Raw genomic sequence first — 24474 nt, 5'->3', positions numbered from 1 at the left:
AACTCTAGTTTAGGCACTACAGGCTCATCCTGTTTAGAGTATCATCAGCATTTCTGGGTGCACTTCTGAACTGGAGTTATGATGTGCACTGTCAGAAACATCTGTCCCAAGCAGATCTCAAAAGAAAAGCAAAGGCAATATCTAATGGCTGTTATTAGACTGACAAAATAAAGCACAATATGCTTTATGAGCTGTATAAAATAAAAGGTACGAGGGTAAGAGTAAGCATTAAAAAAGAGTTTTATAAGGGATATAAAGAAGAGTAAAAAGGCTGCAATTAAACATGTTTGTTAGCCACTCCCAAGCAGCCAAAAAGGCTCATCTGATACAGCAGAACAGGGAGTAATGTGTAGCACACTGCCACACAGTGACAAATCATTTTTACTGCACCCTCAAGAAGGATAATTTCAAATTAATTGCTCACTTGCAATATTTTCTGTGCAACAAATCAAAATCAGATCTGGTATAAAGAGTTGCTGCAGCAGTGGTTTCAGTGTGGATACATACACCTGTATTGACATGAATGTGGGCAAGTTTTGAAATGTCACAGAAAAAAGTACACTGAAAATACACTCTTCTCCCATCTCCCTGAGAAAACCCACACCATTTTAAAAGAGAAAAATCCTGGCTCACTAAAATCAACAGGGAGGAAATCATGGCTGGAAAGCTGCCTGGCTGGAAACAAGCCTGGGGTGCTGGCCCATGCCCAGGTGAGCCAGAGTGTGCCCAGGTGACCAACAAGGCCAGTGGCATCCTGGCCTGCATCAACAACAGCGTGGCCAGCAGGACCAGGGGAGTGATTCTTCCCCTGTACCTGGCACTGGTGAGGCTTCACCTCGAGTGCTGTCACCAGTTCTGGGCCTCTCACTACAGGGACATCGGGGTGTTGGAGTGTGTGCAGAGAAGAGCAACAAGGCTCAAGAAGGGTTTTTAAGAATATTATATAAGCCTTCTCTGTGGTCCTCATTTTATGGCCTATCTTAGTACAAAAGCTGTGTTCCTGTTCCAACTCCTCACCTCTGCAAACAGCCCGCCTCTCACACCCCTGCCCCAGGGCCATCCAATCAGCCCCGTGATTCCACTCCATCTATCTCACCAGCTTCATGGTGTGAATTACAAATCTGCTCTGCACTGGTGCTACTTAAATAAGACAAATCAGAGGTTTTGGGGACAAAATGAGAAGTCACAAAGAACCTGAAGAGCCATTAGCACAGTGAGCTGTCTGTGGTAACAGCAGCTGCAGCAGCCATGCTGCTTGGGTGGGCACAAGAAGGGCTTCCCTCCCAAAGAGATCAGCCTCAGTTAACACAGCAGGCTATGGCTAATCACCAGGAACAAAAGGATAACCAGAGACCCCATCTGCCACAAAAGGTGCTTCAGACATTACTGCAGGAGCAGGAACACAGAGGGCTGGTTTTGAGATGGGAAGGACAGGGTCAATTCCCCTGTGTCCCAGAAGCTGGCAGCATCATTAACCTCAGGACACTGGAAGGGGCTAGAATATTATCCAGCATTAAAATGCTAACTTTGCTATGCATTAGTCACAGGCTCCTGCAGGATCACCTCCTTTCCCTGCCTCCCTGGGAGTATTAAATATGTGTCGCAAGATGGGGCATCACAGGCCACCTACGCTGACTGCATTCAAGTTCCTCCTTTCAAGCTGCATAGCTGCTGCCTGAAACCTTTCAGAGGGAAGTGTGAGTGTGGAGTACAGCTAAGAGGAAGCTGCATTAGGGGAACAACAGGCTTTCAGAAACTATGGAATTTCTTATTTTTATTTTCATAAAATTTACTGGTGGAAAAGGATACAGGCTGTATGGCTTGAAGATTGTCAGCTTTCCAGTACATGTTCCTCTTTTGTGTTTGCATACACTTGTCATGGCCAGTCTCCAACCACCCCAAGCTGATCTGGCCTCCTTTTGTGCCTTCACGTCCCAGAACCAGGACAAACAATCCCAAATCAGACACTGTGAACTGAAAGGGTCCCAGTTTACAGGATTAATATCTCCACAAGTGGTATTCAGTTACTGTACAGCATCACATCTCAGCAGGTAAAACAGCACAAGGAACCCTTGCTCGTTTCAGACCTAGTAACTTCAGAAAGACAATCAGAAGACAGAGCCACACCCCTCCCAGTGTTGCCTCAAACAGCTCTTTCTCCCTTAACATCCCTGGGCCTCCCTTATACACACACTTCAACAACAGACAGTGTACTTCTCACAACAACCACCATCTATGTTCTCTGTGCACATGGACCCATGTTCTCCCAAATCAGGCTAGGAAGATCTGTTTGGAAAAGAGCATTTATTCCTCCCCAGCTACCAAGTCCTCTCCGCAGCACTGAGTACCTAACCAGAAACTTCCAGTGTAATTTAAAGAGTGGTGACAGGGAGCAAACATCTCCATGACTACTTTAAAATCTACTGCACAGGGAACAAAGAAATCCATCACACATTCTTTTACTCGCTTCAAACAAGTATAAATATAGCCAGAAATGCTTATTCAGCTTGCTTCAGTACTCAGGGAAAAGAGTTCTGCTGACTTCAGTGACTGCTGCTATGAGTGGCAGACATCATGTCCTGGTCTTTAACTTGGAAGATGACTTTGCAATAATCTACAGTAAGGGTTGAAGAAATCTCACACTTATCAACTTGAACTTTTTAAGCATAACTCCAACCAGAAACAAATTTGATAAAAGGATTGAGATTCAAGATAAAGCGAGAGAAAAATGAAGGGACAGAAAAACCTAATGAGTTACAGAATGCAGGTGATTCAGAACTGATTGACAGCTGACAGCTATGCTGATTTCTGATGTAGCCTTTCCTTCCTACCAAGGATATATGTTTTGACATAAACCTTCACTTGATGAGGTAGGAAGCATGACTGTTCTTTTGCAATTTTCTCTATTTCAGCATGAATAAATGAGTGTCTGCACACGTGCTTGGACACACATGCATGAAGGAGCATTTAAAATACCTTAGTGTAACTTTTATTTTCAGTGTATTGAGTGACTGGAAGCAGCTTTCCACATAATTGAAAAAGTCAAAATTTATCAGAGCAGGTTCAAGCAGTGACTAAGCACAAGATTTAAGTCCCAGCAACCTTCTTCTAAGACTCCATTCCTGCTCCCAGTTTTCAGGTGTCAGAATCTTCAACATAAACTCTGCAACTCTTGGGGCTGTGTGTCCCACTGCTGCACTAAATCCTTATTTCTCAATTTTTTCATCATTTACCTTTCCAAAAGCATTGATTTCTGCTGCCTGGAGGCCCAGGAGTTGGGATTGAACTGATTTGTTTACCCTTGCCAGGTTATATCACACCTTACCTCAGTTTACTACCATACAAAATGCACACATCACTTTTAGTACTCTATTTCCTGTAGTAAAGAAAGGCTTACTTCTCTTCAGGGTTTCCCCATAGCACATAGGCAGAGGCAGGTAATTTGTTGCCTGGTCTTTTGAAAGCAAAAGGATGCTCTTCTTGAGTTTGGCATGCCTCCTGATCATCTCTTGCTTCTTCTCCCATCTCTGGCTTCTCCTTAAAGTAGCTTTCCTGATGGAGGGTTCCTTTGACCATACGATCAAGAAAATTCAGAATCCAAATGCAGTTTTTTAGCCATTCTGGGAGAGGTTCTGAAGAACAGAATGCTGCATGCAAGAATTCTGCAAATGTCCTTGTCTTCTCAAGCCTCACAGGAATTTGCCTTTTCCCTTCTGCCCAGAAGCATCCAAGCGATCCGAGATCCTCTGCCATCTTTTCAAAGAGGCCATTCCTCTGGAAGAAGGTGCTGTTGACAGGGTCTAGGTGCAGGGCTGCAGTTATCCCCTGAAGAGCATAGAAAACCAGCTCCAATATGCAATTCTGTCCAACTGCTGCCCACTGCCCAGATGGAGGGTCCTGCAATGCACCTTCCATGTCTGAGAGGAGGGACAGGAGCCCATTGAATCCACTGCAGGTTCTGAAAGCTGAATGGCTCTTGGGACTCTCCAGTATCCTCAAGAGTGACTACAAATGTTGGGAAGAAAGAAAATAAAAGAAGCACTTAAATCAAGGGGAAAAGAGGCTTTAGAATATTTTAAAATTGTAAGTTTGCACAAAAATTCTTTCACCAAAATTTCACTCTTTGAGGGGCAAGGGGAAGGTGGTCAAAATAAAAGTCATCACTGCACAACTGCTCCTCCCTTCCCCCATATGCCCAATGAATCATACAACCAGCCTTTGAATGCACCCTTAGGAGCCACTAAAGCTGTCAGCCTAACAGGTACAGAACAGTGCTCAGGAGGAAGCAAAGAAATCAAATTTCCTGCTTTACAAATCCTAGTCAGTTTGGCAAGAGGTAGTTTCATATCTTTAGCTGTTCTTTTACCAGTCTTCTCAGACTCTCTCAAGAAACCTGCTTTTGCCCTAGATAAATGGAAGTAAAGATTAAATTGTAAATACCCTCACATGGAAACTGGCAGGAAGGCACAGCTCTCTACAGACAAGTCTTCCTGCAGCTCTGAATGGACGTGAGAACCCACACTAGACTTTTGCTCATATGACTGAGAAGAGCCTTTTCAAAAAAATCACAGTGACACGGGATGGCGCAAAGAATATTTCAAGCAGCAAGCTTTCCTCATTAAGAAAGACAAGAATACCTTTTCTCAGCTAAGGTATTTTTAAAGTTTGCACAACACTTTAGAGGAAAAAAGCCATAAAAAGATCAAGACAGTGAAGTCATTAGATTTTATCTAACTTCAATAGGCTTAAAGCAGGTTATAAGTGAATGCCACTTGACAATATAACACATATATAAAAACAACTTAAACTATTTTCCAATTTTGAATGTTATGGGCTTGCCATTTTAAAACAAATCTGGAAAAGTTATTAAGAACTGTGGAAGTAAAACTGGTGAGTCTATTGCACTTGAATATAATTGATGCCAAGTTTTTGGGATGTAGTACAATTCATTTTGTACGGGGACTTTTCAAATTTGATGCTGTACCTTTGCACTTTGGAAAGGGTTAATTTCACATATAGATCTCCCCAAGAGATATCCAATGAAAAAGCTTTACTTCACAACCTCCTGAGGAGGAACAGTTTTTAACAGAAGTATATTTGCCTGTAACAGGACCTAGGACTGTGAGAAAGGGCTGTGAGAACTGAAGGGGGAGGGGGTACTCTATTACTGTCATTCAATTTTGTATGATAATGTATCAAACCAGGCAGAGACTTCTGAGCAGGGGGTAAATTTAATAACTTAGAGTTGAAGTTATCAGGATGGCTTTCACACATTCCAGAGTAGGTCAACAGTAAACACATTTCCTCCAGCTTTAACTCAGTTAGAATTTAATCACCCATGAGTTAGTATTCCTCTGTCTTGAATCTATAAAACTGATGTCTGCTGGAAACCCCCTAACTCAGTTACTGCTAACAGAATTTATTTTGCACATTCCATTATTTGTTATTCCTCATAATTGTCCACGTGCCACACTGGAATACGCAGTGCTAATTGCATTTGGGCTCAGGCTTTAACAGCTAAATATACATTAGCAAATCAATCTGAATTTGTGTGTAACACAATCACAATCCCAATGGATAAAGAAAATAAATTCATTTGCTTGCATTATACTTTAACACAGTTATCATTTGTCAAAATTAAACACTGAAGTTGCATTTATTTTCATATTAGTTTCGACACCATACTCAACTTTTCCACAGGTATTGTTAAAGTTTACTATTTCAAATCAAAGCTATAAACTCCATGCTTTTAATTTTTTTTTTTGATAATATGGTGCTTCTGTTATAGAAGCAGTTGTTATATTGTACAGAAAAGTGAATTCCATTCACACTTGACAGAGAAAGTAGAAAAGAATTTTAAAATCAGTGCTTACAACAATTCTGCTTTTCAACTGGATGCCTATGACCTAAACCAAAATGAAGCACTGGGATTCTTTCCTGTTTCATTGCTTAGGGATCAGACAACCTGGGGTCAATAGAGACTATGACTAGTTCTAGTTTCTTCCTCCAAACATTCATAAAATCCTTCTTTTCCATTGTCTCACTTCTTTTTACATGTGTTTACATGTGTTTACACTTGTATTTGTGAGAAATGACAAAATTAAGGACAACAAAGTTTCAATCTTGGAAACTTATCAGAATGAAGCTGTTTGTCTCATGCCTTTCCTGGCTCTTCCAATCTTGCTTCTTCACATCTTACATCCTCTCTCTACAAATCCACTTTCATTCACATTTTTTCTCCTTTCTCTGTCACATTACATAGAACTGCTCAGAACTGTGCCTTTAGCATTTCCATTTTTCCCTCTTGAATTACCATTTAGGTCTTCAAAATACTTTGTAATCTGATACTGAGTGAAGGCATTGACCACACAGGCATTGCTAAAAATCAAAGTTACCGTAATCTAGAGCTGGCCTATGGCTCTTTCTTCTGCTCTTACATCGTGAGAACTGATAGTTCCCAAGAAAACAATGGCCAAGTGAGAGCCACATTAGTTACCTTCAGAAGATCTAGTTTCAGATGCAGTTCCCATTGAGTGGAAGAACAGAGGGCCCCAATAATAATGCTCATATATTCTTCATAATTGATGACTGATAACTGCTCCAAGATGCTGAGAGTAGCACTCCTGTAGCACTCATCATCCAAAAATATCTTGATATATGGCACCATTCCATAGTCCTTCAGAACAACTATGGACAAACACATCATTTGTTAGTTAAACTACCCTTTGCTTGTAGTTTTCACAGGCAGATTTTCAGTTTTGGTGTGAAGTGCCACATTTCTACAAATACAGCAGGACAGGTAAGAAGAGGAGCTGGTTAAGCTAAAGATGACACAAACTGAATGGCATGAGAACAACTAGGGATAAAATGACTGGATGACCATGATTTCTAATCATTAGAGATGACAGGTTCCCAATAAAATAATGAATAAAAATTAAAAGACACCTTAGTTTCAGCTTAAGCATCTCTTTCATTTAGGAAGGAAACTTTTTGATAGTTTCTGAAAATATATTTACACTGTGCAAGATGCTGCAAACATGATGTTTCTAGGGATCCAGAGTGAACTCAGGGGATTCCTGTATTCAGCAGCGTTCACTCCTGTGCTACTATGTTCCACAAGATTCCCTACAAACAGGTATAAGATTCTTAGGTATAACACAAATATAGGAGTGTTCCTCAGCATGCACCTGATCCAATCAACATTTCAAATAACAGATATAATGGAAGAAAATGTGGATGAACAAACTATACACAAGAGTCAAGTACACACACTTTTTTCCACAAGCTAAATTCGTGCATCCTATATAAACACTTCAGGAGTATGCACACGGATGAAGGAAACAAGCTGACTACTGGGACAAAGTTTATTATGCAGGATAAGAATACCTTTGTCACATTTCTTCCTAGTGTAACACAGTCATCCCTACACTTCTAGCTTTTTTCCTCCATTTCTGACTGAAGCAAAAAAGTCAGAAAATTTGTTGATGCTCCTTAAGACCACAGCCACTTACAACCCAATATCATGAAGGCAACGCAGTCATGTGTATTTCCTTACCCGTGTTCCTCACAGACCTTGCTGTAAGGGCAGCCACCATGTTCAGCATCACAGCATTTAATTCCTTCTCAGTGCCTTCTTTCAGGCTAGGCAGATGAGTTCCAGCTGTCAGCATATTAAAAGTTATGTTACAATATAAAAGAAATGGAAGGAAGAATTTTTCTTGTTCCAATCTCAAGCTTGCATTCTAGAGAAGCCCAAATTAAGACCTGTTTAAAAGTGTAGGCTGAAGGGTGCCACCCAGAAAAATTCTACATACACTGGCAAAGAAAATCCCAGAGCTGTTTAGGCTAGTGAGCAGAAAAATTAACAGGAAATATTTCAGAGAGGGCACAGCTTGTGTGTCAAATTTAGGCCAATTGGCTGTTAGACAAAATCTAGCTACTCAGTATAAAAAACATATACAAATTTATTGTAGAAAAAGATAATTTATTCCTGTTGATCTGCCTACTTCAATGGTCATTGTAAGTGGCATTACATTGTACCTGATTTCCTCAAAATCTTGGCTTCCTTCCTCAAAAGTGCCAGCAGCAGGCCTAAGAGCCCAGAGTCACGGAAAATATCACTAAATAACAGGTCCTTCTGGGTCATGCTGAGAAGGGACTGGAGAGCTGTTAAGGTGCAGAATGGCACTACGTTTTCCTTTATCAAATACTGAACCTTCTTCAAGATCTCATGAGGAACATAGGACAGGTCCAGGACTATGGACTCCACCAGTCTGAAGAACTGGACTTGGACTGGGTGTGGTTTGAAATGAATGATGTCAGTGAATTGGTTGATAGGTTGCAGTGTCCATTCCAGAAGAAAGAAGTTCACTCTGTCCCAAGCCCATATGGTACCAATTGCTGCCAAGATTCTTCCACACAAGTGCTGATCATTGCTTCTCTGGAAAATGGATTGCAACACCTTGAAAGGCTGGAGGTTTTTCACTGTCATTCCTGTGTGGAAAAAACTCAGGTGAGATCATTTTTATGTGAGTGTCATTTAAGTCTGCGAGCACCCTAACTGCAATGCTAGATATCTGAAAGTGGAATTGAGAGCAACAGACATGAGGGATGTGATTGGGAGGCATATTCTTGAGCTTGGATGAGATGCTAGAGCTAACATGGTCATTTCAGTTAGATGTAGGTAGTATTCAGGCTCCTGCAGCACTGACACATAGATCTGAAAACTCCACATCAGACTCCTTTCCTCCATATTAAGACAAAAAATGAACAGAGTTTTGTTTTGCTATGACCCACCTACCCAGCCACATGTGCACATATATATATATAATATATATAGACACACACATACACATATACACCGTACCAGAAGACTGTGTCCGTTCAAAATCAAAATGTGGCAATTGTGGGTGCACAATATTGCCAGAAACTTTGAGTTCAGTTTTTCCACAGGTTGTAAGGCAAGTCAGCATGTCCAAGATCTCATCCAGATAGGGGTCTCCTTCATTTTGCTGCAAACCCTCGCATCTAGGAACAAAACTCAGGACAGTCATATGTTCATGCCTTAATTATGAAACACTTTGGACACATCATCAGGCACAGAGCACATAGGAGCTACACAGAATAACCCACACCATGGTAGCACACTGAATCAGAACAAAACCTACAGACTGAAAAAAAGCTGAAGTGACACTGAAAGAGTCATGTTAACAAAAGGAAGATAAGTGTTTTAACTTAGTCCTGTTATGTGTCCTTAAAAAAAAAAAAAAAGGTAACTCAAAAAGTCTGATTTGGGGGATAAAAGTTTAAACTTTGTGAGAATTCAAATAATTAAAACACACTTCATGTAAAAAGGTGAAGGTGGGCATATGGGTGGCAAGGTAAGGGACTTGCTAACTGAGATAAATAACAGAAAAATTGCAGCCCTGAGGAAGGGAAAAATATTATCTTGCCTGAGCTTTGTGAATCAGACGTGAAGATGGCAGGTCTCTCCTAAGTAAGGAAATAGTTTGAAATGTAACCCCAGGTTTGCCATGGTTCATAGACTGAAGTGACAGTCTGTCAAAGGACAGAGAGCTGTTTATCACATCATCTTATTCTGTAATTCTAAGATGGGTCAGTTCTTAAGGAAAACTGCATCATCTGGGCATGGGTTAGTGGCAGAGAAATAGACCGATACTGTTAGGTTAGAAAAATCTCTGAAGAAAACAACAAAATATTCTGGTTTCACTTAAACATGAAAAAGAACAAAAGAGAGCAAATGCTCTGTTTCAAAGAATGCTATTAGCAAGATTCTTTTTACCTGAAGAAAAACTTCTAACCATCAGAGAAGAGGGTACCTGCTCACACAAAACATTCTTTAAAGAACTCTCCATCTATCCCTTTATGCCAGTATATGCTGGGAATGAAGACTAATCTGAAGTCCTGAGCATCTGTTATTGCTGGCTCTTCAGCCTAGTTACATCAGTTGAAAAGGATTGGGACAGTCATAGCCCTTACTGAAAAGGATTCCGTGTTTCCTGCCCTAACATGGCTAGAATTTAATCAGAAATATGCATCTCAATGCAGTTTATTTACAACAGAAATCTAGACAGTCTCTGTTAACTAAAGAAAACACTGCCAGGAAAAAAAAAATCCAATCATAAATTGATAATTTTGTGCCATCAAAATCATGATCTGGCATAGTCACTCACAGATATTTTTGATTTCATTATTCAATTTACAATCTTCTATATCCAAATTACAAAATACCCTCCCCACCCCAGTCATTTTTCAGGGACCAAAGTTTTCACAAGTGTTGGATAAATACTACAAGAATAGGCAAACCCAGAATGGAAACAAAATCATCTGGAAATGCTCTCTTCAGATGATGTTAAAGAAACTCAGTCTGGTGCAACAACACAAGGTGACAAGGAGAGCAACAGATTCTGCTTTTTACTTTGGATTAGGATAACTAGTGGGGATTTTTTGTGATGTGTTTATGTTCATCTCAGTTCTGAAGAATCTAAACATCTCAGATTTAAGTTTGAGTGGGTTTTGTTCGTTTGTTTTTGCACAGCAAGGAGATAGTGTTTCCCTCCCTAGCTGACTGATTCCTGGATTGAAAGCTCACCATAACTGAGACAAATGTCTCTGACCTACATTGCAATACTAATTGATGAAGAACCTTTGTCATGTGTTCAAAAAGTCCCCATCCCACATGCAAACTGACTTCCCCTATGCTGTTCTCCTTCTGTTATGGCTAAAATAGTAAAAGTTATGTACTGCTTCCCTTCCTAATATAGCAATGCTTTGCATCCACACAGAGTTACCTTTATGATTCATATTTTAAGAGACCACTATGTGTTCTGAAAATTAAGCTTTACCATGCTCTAGAAGCCTACTAGAAACCTCTCTTACCTGAGTAAAATTTTTAGCAGGAGTTGGTAGCCATCATTATTTTCAAACTCTGTTAATAAAGCTGACGATACAGGATAAGAATCTTTCACAAAGCACAACACAATGCTGGCAGCTTCACACACATCACAAGCAGGCAGTGTGTCAGCCAGTGTAAAGAGATTCTGAACAGCTATTTTAATGCAGTCGACAGCTGTGAAAAAAAAAAAAACAGCAGGTATTTAAGAACTGACAGTCAAACAAATTTAAAGTTAATAACAAAAATTAAACAAATTTGAAGTTATTTCCCAGTAAAATAGGAGTCAGATAACTGTTTTTCTACAAAGAAAAGAGGATACATGAATATTGTACTCATCTCAGAAGCATTGCTGGCTTTAAAATAGGCATGCATTTCTTTGCTTTACTACCAGAAACTGATTTAATCTCAGGAGTATAAGCTTTAAACCCCCCAACTCACCAAAATTCATATGTACTGAAACCAGCTGTCTGAGCACAAGGTAAGCAGAGACTAACAGATTTAATTGTCTCATATTAAGTCAATCACACATTCTGAGCAGAGTTCACAGATTAATTCTTTGCTCAATGAGGCATATGTAATGGGCTACACACATTTTGCTTTGAGAAATGAAGCCTAGTTTTCCTGTTTAATCTCATGGCCAGACTTTCCAGGGCAGCTTCAAAATGTCCAAATAGTTCTTTCCATCTCACTCAGGAAGCCAAGTTTTTATTTTAAAAAATAAAAATATCTGTATGCATTTACTCCATGACATGGAATACTGATGGTATTTTGTGCATTATAAAACTGTTTTTTCTAACAAATTGAGACTTATGGCCTTTGCACTTCCTAATAAGAAAAAAAAATGCTTGAACTAATAAAGCCTAGAAAGAAGAGAGGGTTTAACCAACCATGTTGTTGTCCCAAAAGATACCATTACTCTGACCCCAGCCTTGTATTTAGTGTTCATGAGGCTCAGACCCACAGACTCAGTCACACAACTTAAGAAAAAACATAATACACCTTCCTCTTGCCTATGTCAGTGCGATTAAGTGGGATTGGCTCTTGCCTGTAATTTGGAGGTTTTTAATGTTAAAAATCCTTCAGTTTCCAGATGACTATCAGTACTAAATAAAGCTCCTCTCTACTAAGTCACAAGCCCATGCTTTGTAGCTGACTACTGGATGATGTAAGGGAGATTACAGATGATGTAATTTATCCTGGGGAGACTCTTTTTGGTAATTCATTCTCAGGGGAGCTATAGGGAAAGAAGAAGACAAACCTTGTAGATACACAATGCTGGTTTTTGTCTGAGCCTTTGAAATGGTTCTTAGCACACAGCCTGTAGGTACTTTCCACGAGTGGCTGCACTGGTCCCACAGAGAAGAAGTTGCTATAATTAATGACTGAAGCTTATCAGCTGCCAGCAGTTCCTCTATGCCTTGTTCCTCTTTGTACATGTTTAGCATTATCTGAAAAGCAAACAAATATCAGATACAATAAACACCTCTAGAGATACCCAGGAGATGAAGAAAAATCCATTTCCATTGGGGAAGGAGATGATAAGTTTGATACTAATACCAGGAGAAAGGATGCAGTGAAATGAACAAGTAAAACTACCACTAGGATACTCTTGATGGATTTTCCCACTTAAAGTCATGTTGTTTTGTTTAGTAAAAAAATATGAGATAGTTTTTATATGGCTCCTGATGCTTATTCAACATTTTGCAGTCCAAGCATACTGATTTTTTTGGCAGTTTGAATCAAATGAACAGCTAAGAGCCTAAGTGAACATCTGAGTACCCAGGGCAAATGAACCCCCAAATGCACATCTCACCTTAACAAGCATTTCCTGAGTTTGGGCATCATCCTCACTTGTCTCCCTGTCATCACTGGTTTTCTTCAGAGGGACAGTAAAGAAAAGGTACAGGCATTGCATCAGAGCAGCTGGGAGTCCAGATCCAATAATGTTCCACATGGTCCTCTAAGAAGAAAAATACAATCAGCTCCTCCAGAAGCTGACCACAGTTTCCTTGTGTTCCTACACACTGAGAATAGTCACGGCAGATGAAAGACCCACTTGAGCATTTTACCCTCATGGGTGCTCTAGGGCACACAAGACTGGCAGTCACAAAGCATGGCTGTAAAATCCACTTGGCAGAATTAAATACACTGTGTGTTGCTGTAGCTGTTCCCAGGACTTCTTTCTCCAGCTGAACTACAGCTTTGGCAGTACTCTGTCCTGCACATGGAGACCTGCAGTCAGTGAAGCACACAGCCTGTGAACTAGCTAGCAGCTGAACCAACAGCAAGGCCAGGGACAGTGTACCCTTTACCATTACTTTCCAGGACACTCCACAGCTAGAGAGGCCTGGAATGCTGAAAACATGAATTCTTCACTCCTCCCGGACTCAGGATAGCAGCAGTTTACCTATAATGCCTTCACTTTTTTTAACATATTGAATAACTGCACACACTTCTAATTACAGGTTTTATAAATGCAAGTGACAGTTCACAGTTTCTTAGTTTCTCCTCATCTTCACTATGGCTGCATAGAACTTCCAGAGAAGCCCCAGTGTGGGTGCTTGGCACACAGTAGTCATAACAAAAAATCAGCACCAAACTAATAGAAGAATGAGGTTTGTGATATGAAGTTTTGTGAGTATGTGTGCTACAAAAAATTGCAATGTCTTAAATCTGTGAAAAACACAAGTCTCATCAGAAACATCATGTTGTGACTAGCTGTATATATAATTTTATAGAGTTCCTTATGATACAGAACATATCCACTATAATCTGACAGTAAGATTTTATTTTTGTGTGTCTTTGAACAAGAAAGACTAACACAAACTGTTTAACTAAATGTCATGGATAAACACACCACAGATGCCCACCAGCAGGCTGTACTCCTGATGCCAGTCTGCATTTGGGATGGCTGTATAAGTAGAGTTTGTGGAACACTTCGAAGTGAGAGACTATCAGGATTGAAAAGTCAGCCACTGTATTACCAGACAGATTCTTACTATTCATCTTTTTGATATGTAAGCTAGACTGATAAAGAATACACAAAAAGATACACAATGGGGGAAAAAAAGCAGAGAAACACTAGAAAAAACAGCTGTCTGAAAACCAAAACTAAAAAGGTATCAGAAAGCACAAAATGGTTACTTCTATCTTTTAGAAAAGCCTGGCCTACAAACCTGGTGTGTGTCCTTTAACTATACACCTTGGGCATGCTCAAGCTCAAAATATTAGGGATAATACAAATACAGAGACTAGGGTGTTCCACTGTTTCTACACAGTTTCTCTGAAATAAAAAGGAAAACATGCTTTGTGGTATTTTCTCTTACCATGTCAGTCTGTGAGAGCAGATACACTGATTTCAGGAGCAAATGGCCATCTCCTGCTTCCCCTTTCTGCTTCAGCAATTGCTCCAAAGCCAGACGAGCTTCTTCTGTTAGCACAAAAACATTAAACTTTAATTCCTTAGTGAAAGATGAAAAATGCTGTATTTATGGTTTCTTCTTAATTTTGTTAAATTTGTCAGATCAACCACAGATCTGACAAATTGAACAAAATTACAGTAGCAAGAGTCCACTGAAGTAAAAAGAAAAACATAAAATGATTTTGATTCAGCATCAAGCCCAGTTCATGTAAACTACATGTTTCAAACTGACAAATTTCACCAAGAATACCAGCTCAGATCATGAAGCCTGGCAGCTGACAGCACAAAGAATGTACAACAGCCACCAGGAAAGCCATATGTGGTAGCAATGTTTTTCCTGTTTAAGAAAGATCCCCAGAATAGTGTATAACCTACTCTTTCACTCTTACCTGCACTATGCATTACACACTTCCAGCTACAGAAGTTACAAACTAAAGATCAGCATGGCATACAAGGCCAAACCTTCAGTGCAATCACCTCAAATCAGTGCTAGCTCACACCCACTAAAATATCTGGCTTGCTACACAGCATTTTCCTGCTCCCCCTTTATTTCCAGCACAGAGTACAACTAAAAGACACACATGTCCAGAATAACTGGATCCAATGGATATGGTATGGGATCTTTACCTGCAGGTTTCCCATTGAGGTTCCTCTTAATTTCTTTAGTCAGAAGCTTGGAAACCTCACTGGCCAACAGCTGAATGTTGGGGAATACAATTACTCCAGCAGACTGTTCCCAGGCCTGAAATCCAAGTGCAACTGTTAAGTCTCTGACACATCATGTCTTTGGTAGATTGACAAAAACTAATAAACATAAATAAAGGATCATAAGGCTAACATTCCTCTATAAAATTCCCTCTTTAGTCAGTAAAATTCATTAAGCAGTATTTCCCAGACAGGCAGGAAAATGACATTACAGATATAGAAGTCAAACTGGAATTACCTTTTGAATCATGTAATGCACTTATTAGAGAGCTTTCACAGTATTTTCAAAACAATGTAAATGTTGGTCATACCCTGTGTCACTAATTATTTGTATCAAAAATTATGATAGCCCCTTTCAAAATATGACAAACACTCTGAAGAAACAAATTTATACACAAGCTTTTAAACAATTTATAAATACGTTTATAACTTGTTCAAGAAAGGACAAGTAATTAAGTACAAAACTTACTAGATAAACAACAGGAAGACTTGTTGATTTCCTGAGTCTGACAAAAAAAACCCTCTTATGTTTCTTAGCCCTACCTTTGGGGGAAAAATTTAACATCAATAAAGAAAACATTCCAGCAGACTAATACTATTGCACTCAACCAGCCTCCGAGAACCAGGTGCCAATTCTTTTATATAAAACCTCTGATGACACACACATGTATTATGTATTAGCACATGTATTATGAATTAGCATTCACCTCTAAAGACCAGTCAGAGATACCTCTGTCCTCAGTAACCTTGAAAAATTTTCTTTACAAAAGTCTCCTCCTTTTAGAAGCTCTGAAATATCATGCTATAAGCCCCAATGATTAAAGGAAGAAAAATGACATCTTCCTAAAAAAAATTGGATCAGACATCCCGTAGTACTTTCTGCCAAGAAATCAGTGCAACTCTTCGTAAATGAAGATCCTCCACAAATATTATTCCCTTCCCTACCATGGCTTTCAATTTCTTTTCTTTCATCACAGATGGCAGATTGTGGACAAAGTGTCAGTCACCTCTCAGTAATCGGGCAAGCATCAACTTTTTGCTTCATTTTACTGCAGTCAATAAGTAAAATCCACCCAAATCTTCTTTCTGTGCTACAAGAGTGAAATGCAATTGCACAGTGTGCCTATTATTAATTTTCATCAGTCAACAATATTAAAAGCAAACTATTTTTTTCAGATTTTGACCCTAAGTTACTTTCAGAGACACTCAGTTGCAGAAGCAAGATCTACCAATTCGTCCACCTCTGATGCAGAAGGGAGGGAAGATCTGTAAAGAGCAGAAGCAAGCTGGGCGAACACAATGGCAAGAAACCTACAGTCAAAAATACACAATGTTTGTCATTAAGCTATGCCCTTTTTCAGAAGAAAGCAGTGCAAGACTTCTGCCCCTCTTCCTCAAAGACGAACATCCTCTTTACCCTTCAGAAAGGCCTTGCTGTACTCACTCTTCTGCTAACAAAATGAGCAGGATAAGTTTTAGAAGCTCAGACCATACACAGCAGAGAGCAGTAATCAAATGTTCATAGCAATGCTACTAGTCCATCTCCCTACAAAACAGGCCACTAATGTTCTGATTTGATTTTGTCAGTGCTCTTTCCAAGCACCAAACACCAATCTTTAAAATATACTGTCCTTTAGGAACAGACTTAATTAATTTCATATTCATGTCTGAGCCTACAGAAGATCTATATCTGGGAGCATATCAACCTGACTCCATTGTAGGATGTCTGCCTTTAGGGGAAACTCAAATAGTATGATATCAAAGTAATCTGATTTTCTTTCTTCCTCTTAAACCTGTTTCTACATATTTAAGATTCTGCCACAAGTTCCCTGTGTCTGCTGTTACCATCTGCCCTTCCTATTCCATGGTTCATGGAGAGTTGCTAGCTCAAAACCAGCCATGCAATAGAACGTTCTGATACTCTCTGAGGCACCAAGAGGGAAGATACAGAAGGCACATTAAAATGACTCCCAGCCCAGGCCTGAATCACAAGCAGATGGCTGACATTTCCCTCCCACACCTTCTCCTTCTACGTCAAGGAGTAGCAGTGAGTTACGAGCCCCCGCACCCCAGGTGTCTCCTGCTTGGTGACCCCTCTCTCCACCCAACTGAGTAAGAGCTAAAGCACTGAAACAAAAAGGCAGAGATGCACTGGCATCTGCATGATCAGAACAGGAAAGCAAAAGCAAGACAAAAATCTTCCAAGGAGGGAGAAGACACAGAGCCCATTGTTAAACAGGGGGGAAATGAGGTACTTTCTGTAAGAACTTAACAACATGTACCACTAAAACTGAGATGCATTTCCCCAAGCCAGCAGAAGGCTGGCATATGAAGGGAGTAAAAGTCATGTGGGGAAGGACATGATGACTGAAAGCTAAAGGGCAAGATCCTCCAGAATGTACTCTTAAATGAATGATGCAAAGCCAAAATGCTCTAGTCACACTTCTGGACCTAAATGCCTACAGAGCAGTGCAAGCTCCACTAGAATATCTAAGAAAAGTGGAGAGGAAGAATCTCAAGCCTGGGGAATAAAATCAAGTGTTAAGCTAAGGAAAAATTCACTTCTCCATTATGAATATATTCAATAGCAAAGTTTCCTCTGAGAATTTAAAAGCCCCTTTTTTCAAGCATTACCGAAATTCAGGAAATCAGTTTTTACTATCCTAAGGCTTGTGAAGTTCAGCTCTATAGAAAGGAAACTCTTGATGGATATGCATATGTACAACATTGCCAGTCCCTCAGCAGTACTCATCTTGCCTTCTGGGAACAACTTCAGGGTCCTTTGACCCTAAAGTACTGGTACTAAAATTTATTTGCGTATTTATTGTGACATGTGAGAATTTTCTGCTATGCAGTCCAATTTTTAATTCCTAAGACTTTAAGATTTCATAACTTCTATCACCCTTGTTCAGCTTTCTCAGTTCTTTGAAAATTTCATTCCAAAAATTAATCAGCACATTAAAGGCATTCTTGCTTTTCATACTTAGTTAAAGATCAGTAAATCTAAAGATGTTGTATATAATCTCATCTCACCACAACTTCTTTATTTCATGCTCACTACATGGTACTCTAAAAAACTAAAGCTCTAATAGAACTCAGAAACTTTGAGATCTTAGAATTTCAATTTAATTGTAAATTTGAAGCAGGAGAACCTCAATGGAAGAATTTCACATAAAGCCTGCAATACATTTCATATGAAGACAGGAGGAAGCAGTTTAGAGAGATGATCTTCTATAGCAAGGTCTGTTTCTTGGGATGAGTTAATACCCTAGAAGCATTAAGGATGTGTTTCCCATGAACCTTCAAAAGGAAGTATGCTGGTTTGGTCTGGGGTGGAGGCTGGTCTGATTTCAATGGGGCTGTTTTGGATTTGTACTGCACACAGGGCTGGTAATAGAGATATTGTTGTCATTGCTGAGCAGGGCTCACACAGAGCCAAGGCCTTTTTGTGCTGCCACGCTGGCGAGGAGGCTCCCAATGGATTAAAAAAATTTACCACCTACAGGGATCCTGCTTCAATTAACTACACTGGCTGTTTAGGTGATCACAGAATGGATAAAGCAAAAGAAACTCAAATTGTCATCTGCACCAAAGACAATAAAGAGAACAAACCTTTAAGAACAGAGGAAGAAATTCTAGCAGCCTTCTCTGTTGCTCCTCTGGGATGAGAAATGGAGCCACTTGCTCATATTCTATAAAGTCTCTGCCCAGAGTCTCCCACAGGTGGGTATGGCTCTGGGGTAGCTCATCCTTGCTGTGTGCAGGCTGCTCCAGCTCTTCTGCTGTGTCTCCATCATCAGGGCTCTGCTCTTGCCGTTCCACATTGTCAGGTGACTCCTCCAGCTGCCACATGAGTTCAGATGCTTTGTCCATACTGAGATGAGACCAGATAAATATACTGTGTTATTTACACCTCTTACCAGTCAACTCTCCCAAGAAATTAGACACTGACAGTTTTAACTGTTGGAGTTAGAGTTTAGAAATATGGAAACACTCTCAGTCACTGACTCATTTCCAATTTTAATGGCAAATCAACCTGCTCCTGGGCAAGAGCATTACTATCCTGCAACTGCATGAACAGTTTTCTCTTCCATGTGCACATGCATGTGTATGCATGTTCTACACAATTCATCTGGGCTTTGGCAGAACAAACCAGTAAACCACACACCGAATCTGGATTCCAGCCCGAGCTTTGCCCCTGAGGCAGATCTTTTCCCTTATACATCAACCACCTCTACTGTAAAGTAGAGAACTGTTATTATCACCAAGTTAGAACTGTTATTATCAGCAGGTCTGCAAAAGAAGAGCACTAGCTAAGAGGCAACTTACACATTTCATTGAGTATGGATGCTAAATCTAGCTGCACATCACCGATACATTCCCCACCTAGAGTGGGGCTGAAGCCCATCTGGAATAGTAGCTGTGTGGAAAGGCCAAAGATTCCTCACAGAGCTGTTCTGGCCCCAAGGGGAAGCAACATTCAGCTCTTTTTGGGGCAGATGTACAGCTCTGTACAATAGGTATTTTCACAACAACACTGCTTGTTTTGATGATCCCGTAAACTGAAGCAGATATGCTGAAATGAAGGAGCATGGTGCTTCTGGCTCTCATTTCCATCAAAATTAAAATGTGATTTTAATTTCATCTTACACTACATGTCGAGGAATCCTTCTGGTACCTTTTTCTCAACCCCAAGTCCTCTCATCTACTTTACAGCCATGTTTTCATCCATAGTGTTCTGGGGGAGGTCACTCAGCCCTGCTTCTTTGCCACAGCCTCTGTGAGCTCACCCTGCTGCGCTCAGCCCACGCCATGACAACACTTACACCAACGGAGATCAGGCTTCTCCAGTTTCCATCAAAGTCATCCATATGCTTACTGGAGTATAGGTCATTGTCTGACTACTCCTGAGACTATGACAGGACAAATTATGACAGTGTGGGTGGGCAGATGGGAGTTGTCACCAAGATGAATGTAGTTCCCTTTGCTTACCAAATATATAGTTTTTTAAGAGCTCAGAAGAGTCTTTAACAAATCATTATCTCTCAAAGAAAAGAAACCAATCTACCATCATTTCTGGGAAATAGATTCTTTCTCTACAGTCTCTCTTGGATTGCCATTCCACCATTTCAATAAAAATGCCAAAAAAGCAAACGTAACTAAAATCTGAGTCAGATCTGCACTACCAACACATGCATACATTAAAATAAATTTTAAAAGAAAGTATTATGTGCCTGGCTTAGAATTATGAGCCAACTCTACAACACCATTTGGGATTCTCTTCCTTCACCATCCATCAGTTACACAGCTAGCTTACTGCTCGCATTCTGCCCACTCCGTGCCAGATGAACCAGTTTCACTTCCACACTCCTGCAGTAGCGCTGTACCACAGAGATGAAGGGCAGGGCATTTATCCTGTCCCTGTGCACCATCACTGTGGTGCACCACCACACCACCTGCAGCAAGTTGATGGTCCCAGCAGACATCTGTGCTTAGATGCAAATGCTGGTCCTTCACACTACACCACGGGCTAACTTATTTTACCACAGCCCACACTCTGTCCTTTGCTAGGAGATGGAGGCCTATATAATTTAGATCAGTCGCCAAAAAGCAGTCAGTCTAGAACTTCTTATCTCCACATTTTGTGTTTTGCTGCTTTTGTTTTCCTTAATTATCTGTATTAAGACAACAAGCTCTATGAGAAGAAAAAGCGTGGTGACTGCACAGAGTAAACAGGAAGACTCTGTTCCTCATGACTGTGTGGGAGTTACATTTGTCATATGTTATACTTAACTCTGGTGTGGGATTTTGACCCACTTGAGTCATCCTGAAGCTGTAAGTGTATTGGTTGAGAAAGCCTGGGTGCTGTTCTAGCGGTGAGCATAGTTCAGTTATGTTTTCAGTGAGGCTCAACTTGCATCCCATTCTCTTCCTCAAGGAGATCTCTCACCCTGGGAGCTACTCTGCTAAGCCTAAATCAATGCTAACCAGTAACTCACTCCAGTGCCTACATTCACCATGGTCTTCTGCACAGAGAACCCCAAAGTGCTTCACAGAGGGATTCTATAAATGGTGAAACTTAGTCATGGAGAGGTGAAATGAAGTGCTTCCACTGGCCTCAAAAGAGGGTCAGTGACTGATGAGTCAACTCCCTGAGCTGCACTGCATGGCCCTAGAAATGTGGTTACCAATTTTCTCTTTCTATTTATATTTGACTGAGAAGGCCTTTCTTGTTGGTGGCACAGTTAAAGCAAGCAGGGATAGCCTCTCAAAGTGTTCACTCTATGAATCCATGTAATGAAAGAGTTCATCCCTGCTCCCAGAAACTCTCACAACCAGTTACTCACAAACAACTTCCTTGGTGAAGATCGACTTTTAACAGGCTATGTGAGATGTTTAAAGTATGTGAAACACTTTAATCTTCAAAACTACATGAAAGCAAAAGAAAGTTTATGATATTCCTTAGTATTTATTCTAACCATCTAGACTGCAAAAGCCCTATCAGAATAATATCAGTACTCCAGTATTAGTCTGTTGTGTAAGACTCTACTTACACAATATGCTTTAAATATTCTTTCTACTAGAAGCCTTTTCTTGCATCTACAATTTGATTAGGACTTTTAAATCCTTTCAATTTTCTATTCATCTGAGAGAACAATTACTCTTCTAGACCAACCACAAAATCACATCGTTCATCATTCAAATATCTTTGGTATTAAGGATAACTTAGATATTTTGAAAAGGTCTTATATGTTGTCTCTTGTATACTCCACCACTTGTTCTGATCCTCAGTGTAAGTTAATAGCTTATTTCAGTTTTGATAAGTTATTTGTTTGATTCTTGATTACGTTTGATAAGATACTTTTTGATAAGTATCACAATGATACAAAAAGCAAACTCTAAATAAGAAATATTTTAAAAGATATAAAGTGAAGACTAATCAAATAAATCTGATAGTATAATTCAGAATACAGTGTCAGGTTACAGAAAGAAAATGAAACTTAATCATTTTTTTTCCTTTTTTTCTAAATAAAGCTTGTGTGAAATCACACAGCAATGTGGCTACATCTTTCCAGACTGAACAGACAGAAGGGAAGAAAGGCCTAACCAAAACTGGCAGAAGGACCAGCCAAATACTGTTGTTAACAGCTTACTAGTTGAACAAACATGATTTTTTAATGACATTTTAATTATATTTATCTGTGATTACCCCCTTCAGCAGTTCATAGAAGGATCCTATTCAGGTAAAAAATCCCAATTTGCACCAAGACCAAAAATGAATCAAGTCTCATACCAAAATTCAGGCCAAAATTGATCCTCTTTTTACAGTAAGTATCTTTAAAAATGTTAGTTGAGTGTACATGACAATCTTTAATCTCCAAAAATACATGAACACAAAATAAAGACTACAACTGGCCTCCTTATTTACTTCAGCTGTTCAGATAACAAGAGATATACTAGACAAAATATCAGAGCCCTAGTTCTAAGACTACCAGCTTTAAATATTCTAACATACTTTTCTTGACTATTAAATCCCAGGATTCTGTGGACTATCAGAAATACACAGCTCAGATCATCCCAAAAATTCAGTGTTATATTCCTTTATACTCCCTTCCTTTCATTGGCATCCAAGATGACTCTTGAATGAACACGGTTATGACAGCTAATAATTGTAAATGCTAAAAACAGGAACTCCACTACTTCCTAAGGAAAACTGTCTTTGCATTGCAATTTAGGGTGAACTTTGACTGAAACCTTCGCTAATTGAAAGTAATCCTATCATAACAGACCAGTTGCAACCAATATTGCAGGTTCCTTCAACATTTAACAGTCTGTTCTCTCTGCTTTCACATACAATCTCTTGACATACCTGGGCTCCTAGACTTGGTAACTCCTACTGCAGTCAATAACCATATCCAGAGAAATGAGTGTTGCTGCTTCTGCCCCTTCTAGGCATGTTCTGCTGGTGTATGCAGCAGCTCCCACTCTGCTCTTTAAACTTTCCACTGTGAATCACCTGATTAGCTGCTGCACTTACTTCCTGAGGAAAGCAGAAGTGAAAAGCAAATGAGCCTCAGCTCAGGAGCTCTCAAGCTCCCAAAGCAATTTAGAACAGCTCAGCTAACACATAAACCTGGAAGGCACAGCATTCTTCTCCCTGCCTCAAGAGTAACCAGGTATTTCCCCTTCTGTACCATATTCACAAGGGGGAAGGGGGGTGGGATTAGTTTCATTTTGGTTTTAAATGTAAGGCTTACAAAACTACTACTGGAATACAGCACCACAAAGCTCATGCTCTCTGTGCAACAATCTACGGCCAAAGTCAGGCAACTGTTGTAATCCTTCCCCAAATGCTGCACCCTTAAAATAAATACATCTGAATGGCAAGGGGAACTCTGTGTCCCTGACCTCTTTACTGAAATGGTCAAGGCAGCTACTCAGATCAGGAGGCAAACAAGCACTATAAGCTCACTGACAACATAAATGAACCTTGATTAGATAGGGGCTTGGGGGAAGATTACTTCTCGGTTGTCTAGTTGCTTTTTTGCTCTCCCTAATAATACATCTGAAAGGCTTTATAATGTTTTTTTAAGGGGAAGTGGAGTTTAAAGATTTTTACACAGGAAATTCAAGTGTTTCCAACTGCTTCTCCCCAGAAATTTTATGGTGACCTTGAAAACCAACAGGTTCATGACCTTACAGTGACTGAAACCTGAGGGGACTCTACCCTAGGTGGTTAAAGCCACCTGTTTTCTGTTAACATCTGCTTTATTCAAATGCTTGAAAAAACATTCAGAAGGAAAACTAACTAACTATCTCTTCCAACTAAGCTGCAACTTTGCTGCTAATCCAGGCTGAAGACTCCTAGTAAATCATAAGCCAGGGTAACAACTGCCTGTACTCCACAGGGACCTCTGTTGATGCAGTGGTGTTCCTGGCACAGAGCAATCCCACAGGACACCTCTCATCCCTTATGGGGAATGTCTTGTATTGGAATACAGGCCTCAGCAAAATCATGGGTTCAGTTCATCCCTTTGCACATTATACCAGGATTTAAGCAGAACTGTAGCTTTGCAGCAAACAGAAATATACCTTATATCCCAAGGAAAAGACTCTGCACCAGTTTATACATACAGTAGCCTCTAAACTGACCAGGTTTTGGAATGCATAAGCTAAACTAAGTATAATTTACAGACTGTTTTCCAAGAAGATGCAAGGTCACCCGGAGCTGTGCACACTCAGGGCGGCTCCAGTGAATGTTGCATTTGGCCACTTCAGTGAGCCCAGAGCCACTCACAGCCCCGTGCTGCACTGGTGTGGCTCTGGGGCCTCTGACAGCTCTCAGCACAGGCTGAGCAAGCTCCTGCAGCCTGTGATGCTCTGTGCCAACACATCTGCTGCTTTCCTGCTGTAGGCCATTCACATACCAGCT

The 24474-nt window shown here is 40.1% G+C and overlaps 1 protein-coding gene across 12 annotated transcripts in view; it reads right to left on the bottom strand.

The window, feature by feature from the left end:
- The window catches only part of WDFY4 (WDFY family member 4), a 116203-nt gene extending 93140 nt beyond the window's left edge, over positions 1-23063 (bottom strand). For 11 of the 12 annotated variants that reach the window (XR_005257347.1, XR_005257349.1, XR_005257348.1 and 8 more), the window contains exons 1-12: positions 22912-23063; positions 18654-18915; positions 14964-15078; positions 14242-14345; positions 12729-12875; positions 12174-12363; positions 10900-11089; positions 8867-9027; positions 8041-8493; positions 7556-7660; positions 6497-6687; positions 3398-4005 (exon numbers count right to left, since the gene is read on the bottom strand). Coding sequence is in view for 9 of the 12 variants with exons in the window: in XM_038140373.1 (XP_037996301.1) it covers positions 3398-4005; positions 6497-6687; positions 7556-7660; positions 8041-8493; positions 8867-9027; positions 10900-11089; positions 12174-12363; positions 12729-12875; positions 14242-14345; positions 14964-15078; positions 18654-18914 (2525 nt within the window). In the remaining 3 variants the exon portion in view is untranslated. Of the gene's footprint in view, positions 1-332; positions 1975-3397; positions 4006-6496; positions 6688-7555; positions 7661-8040; positions 8494-8866; positions 9028-10899; positions 11090-12173; positions 12364-12728; positions 12876-14241; positions 14346-14963; positions 15079-18653; positions 18916-22911 lie in introns of those variants that run through there. The other variant, XM_038140381.1, reaches the window with a different exon arrangement.
- Positions 23064-24474: the final 1411 nt, after the last annotated feature.

This window comes from Motacilla alba, chromosome 6 (assembly GCF_015832195.1).
Source record: "Motacilla alba alba isolate MOTALB_02 chromosome 6, Motacilla_alba_V1.0_pri, whole genome shotgun sequence".
Classification (NCBI taxonomy): Eukaryota; Metazoa; Chordata; class Aves; order Passeriformes; family Motacillidae; genus Motacilla; species Motacilla alba.
Note: the sequence above shows the minus strand (reverse complement) of the source record. Positions and strands in the feature narration are given on the sequence as shown.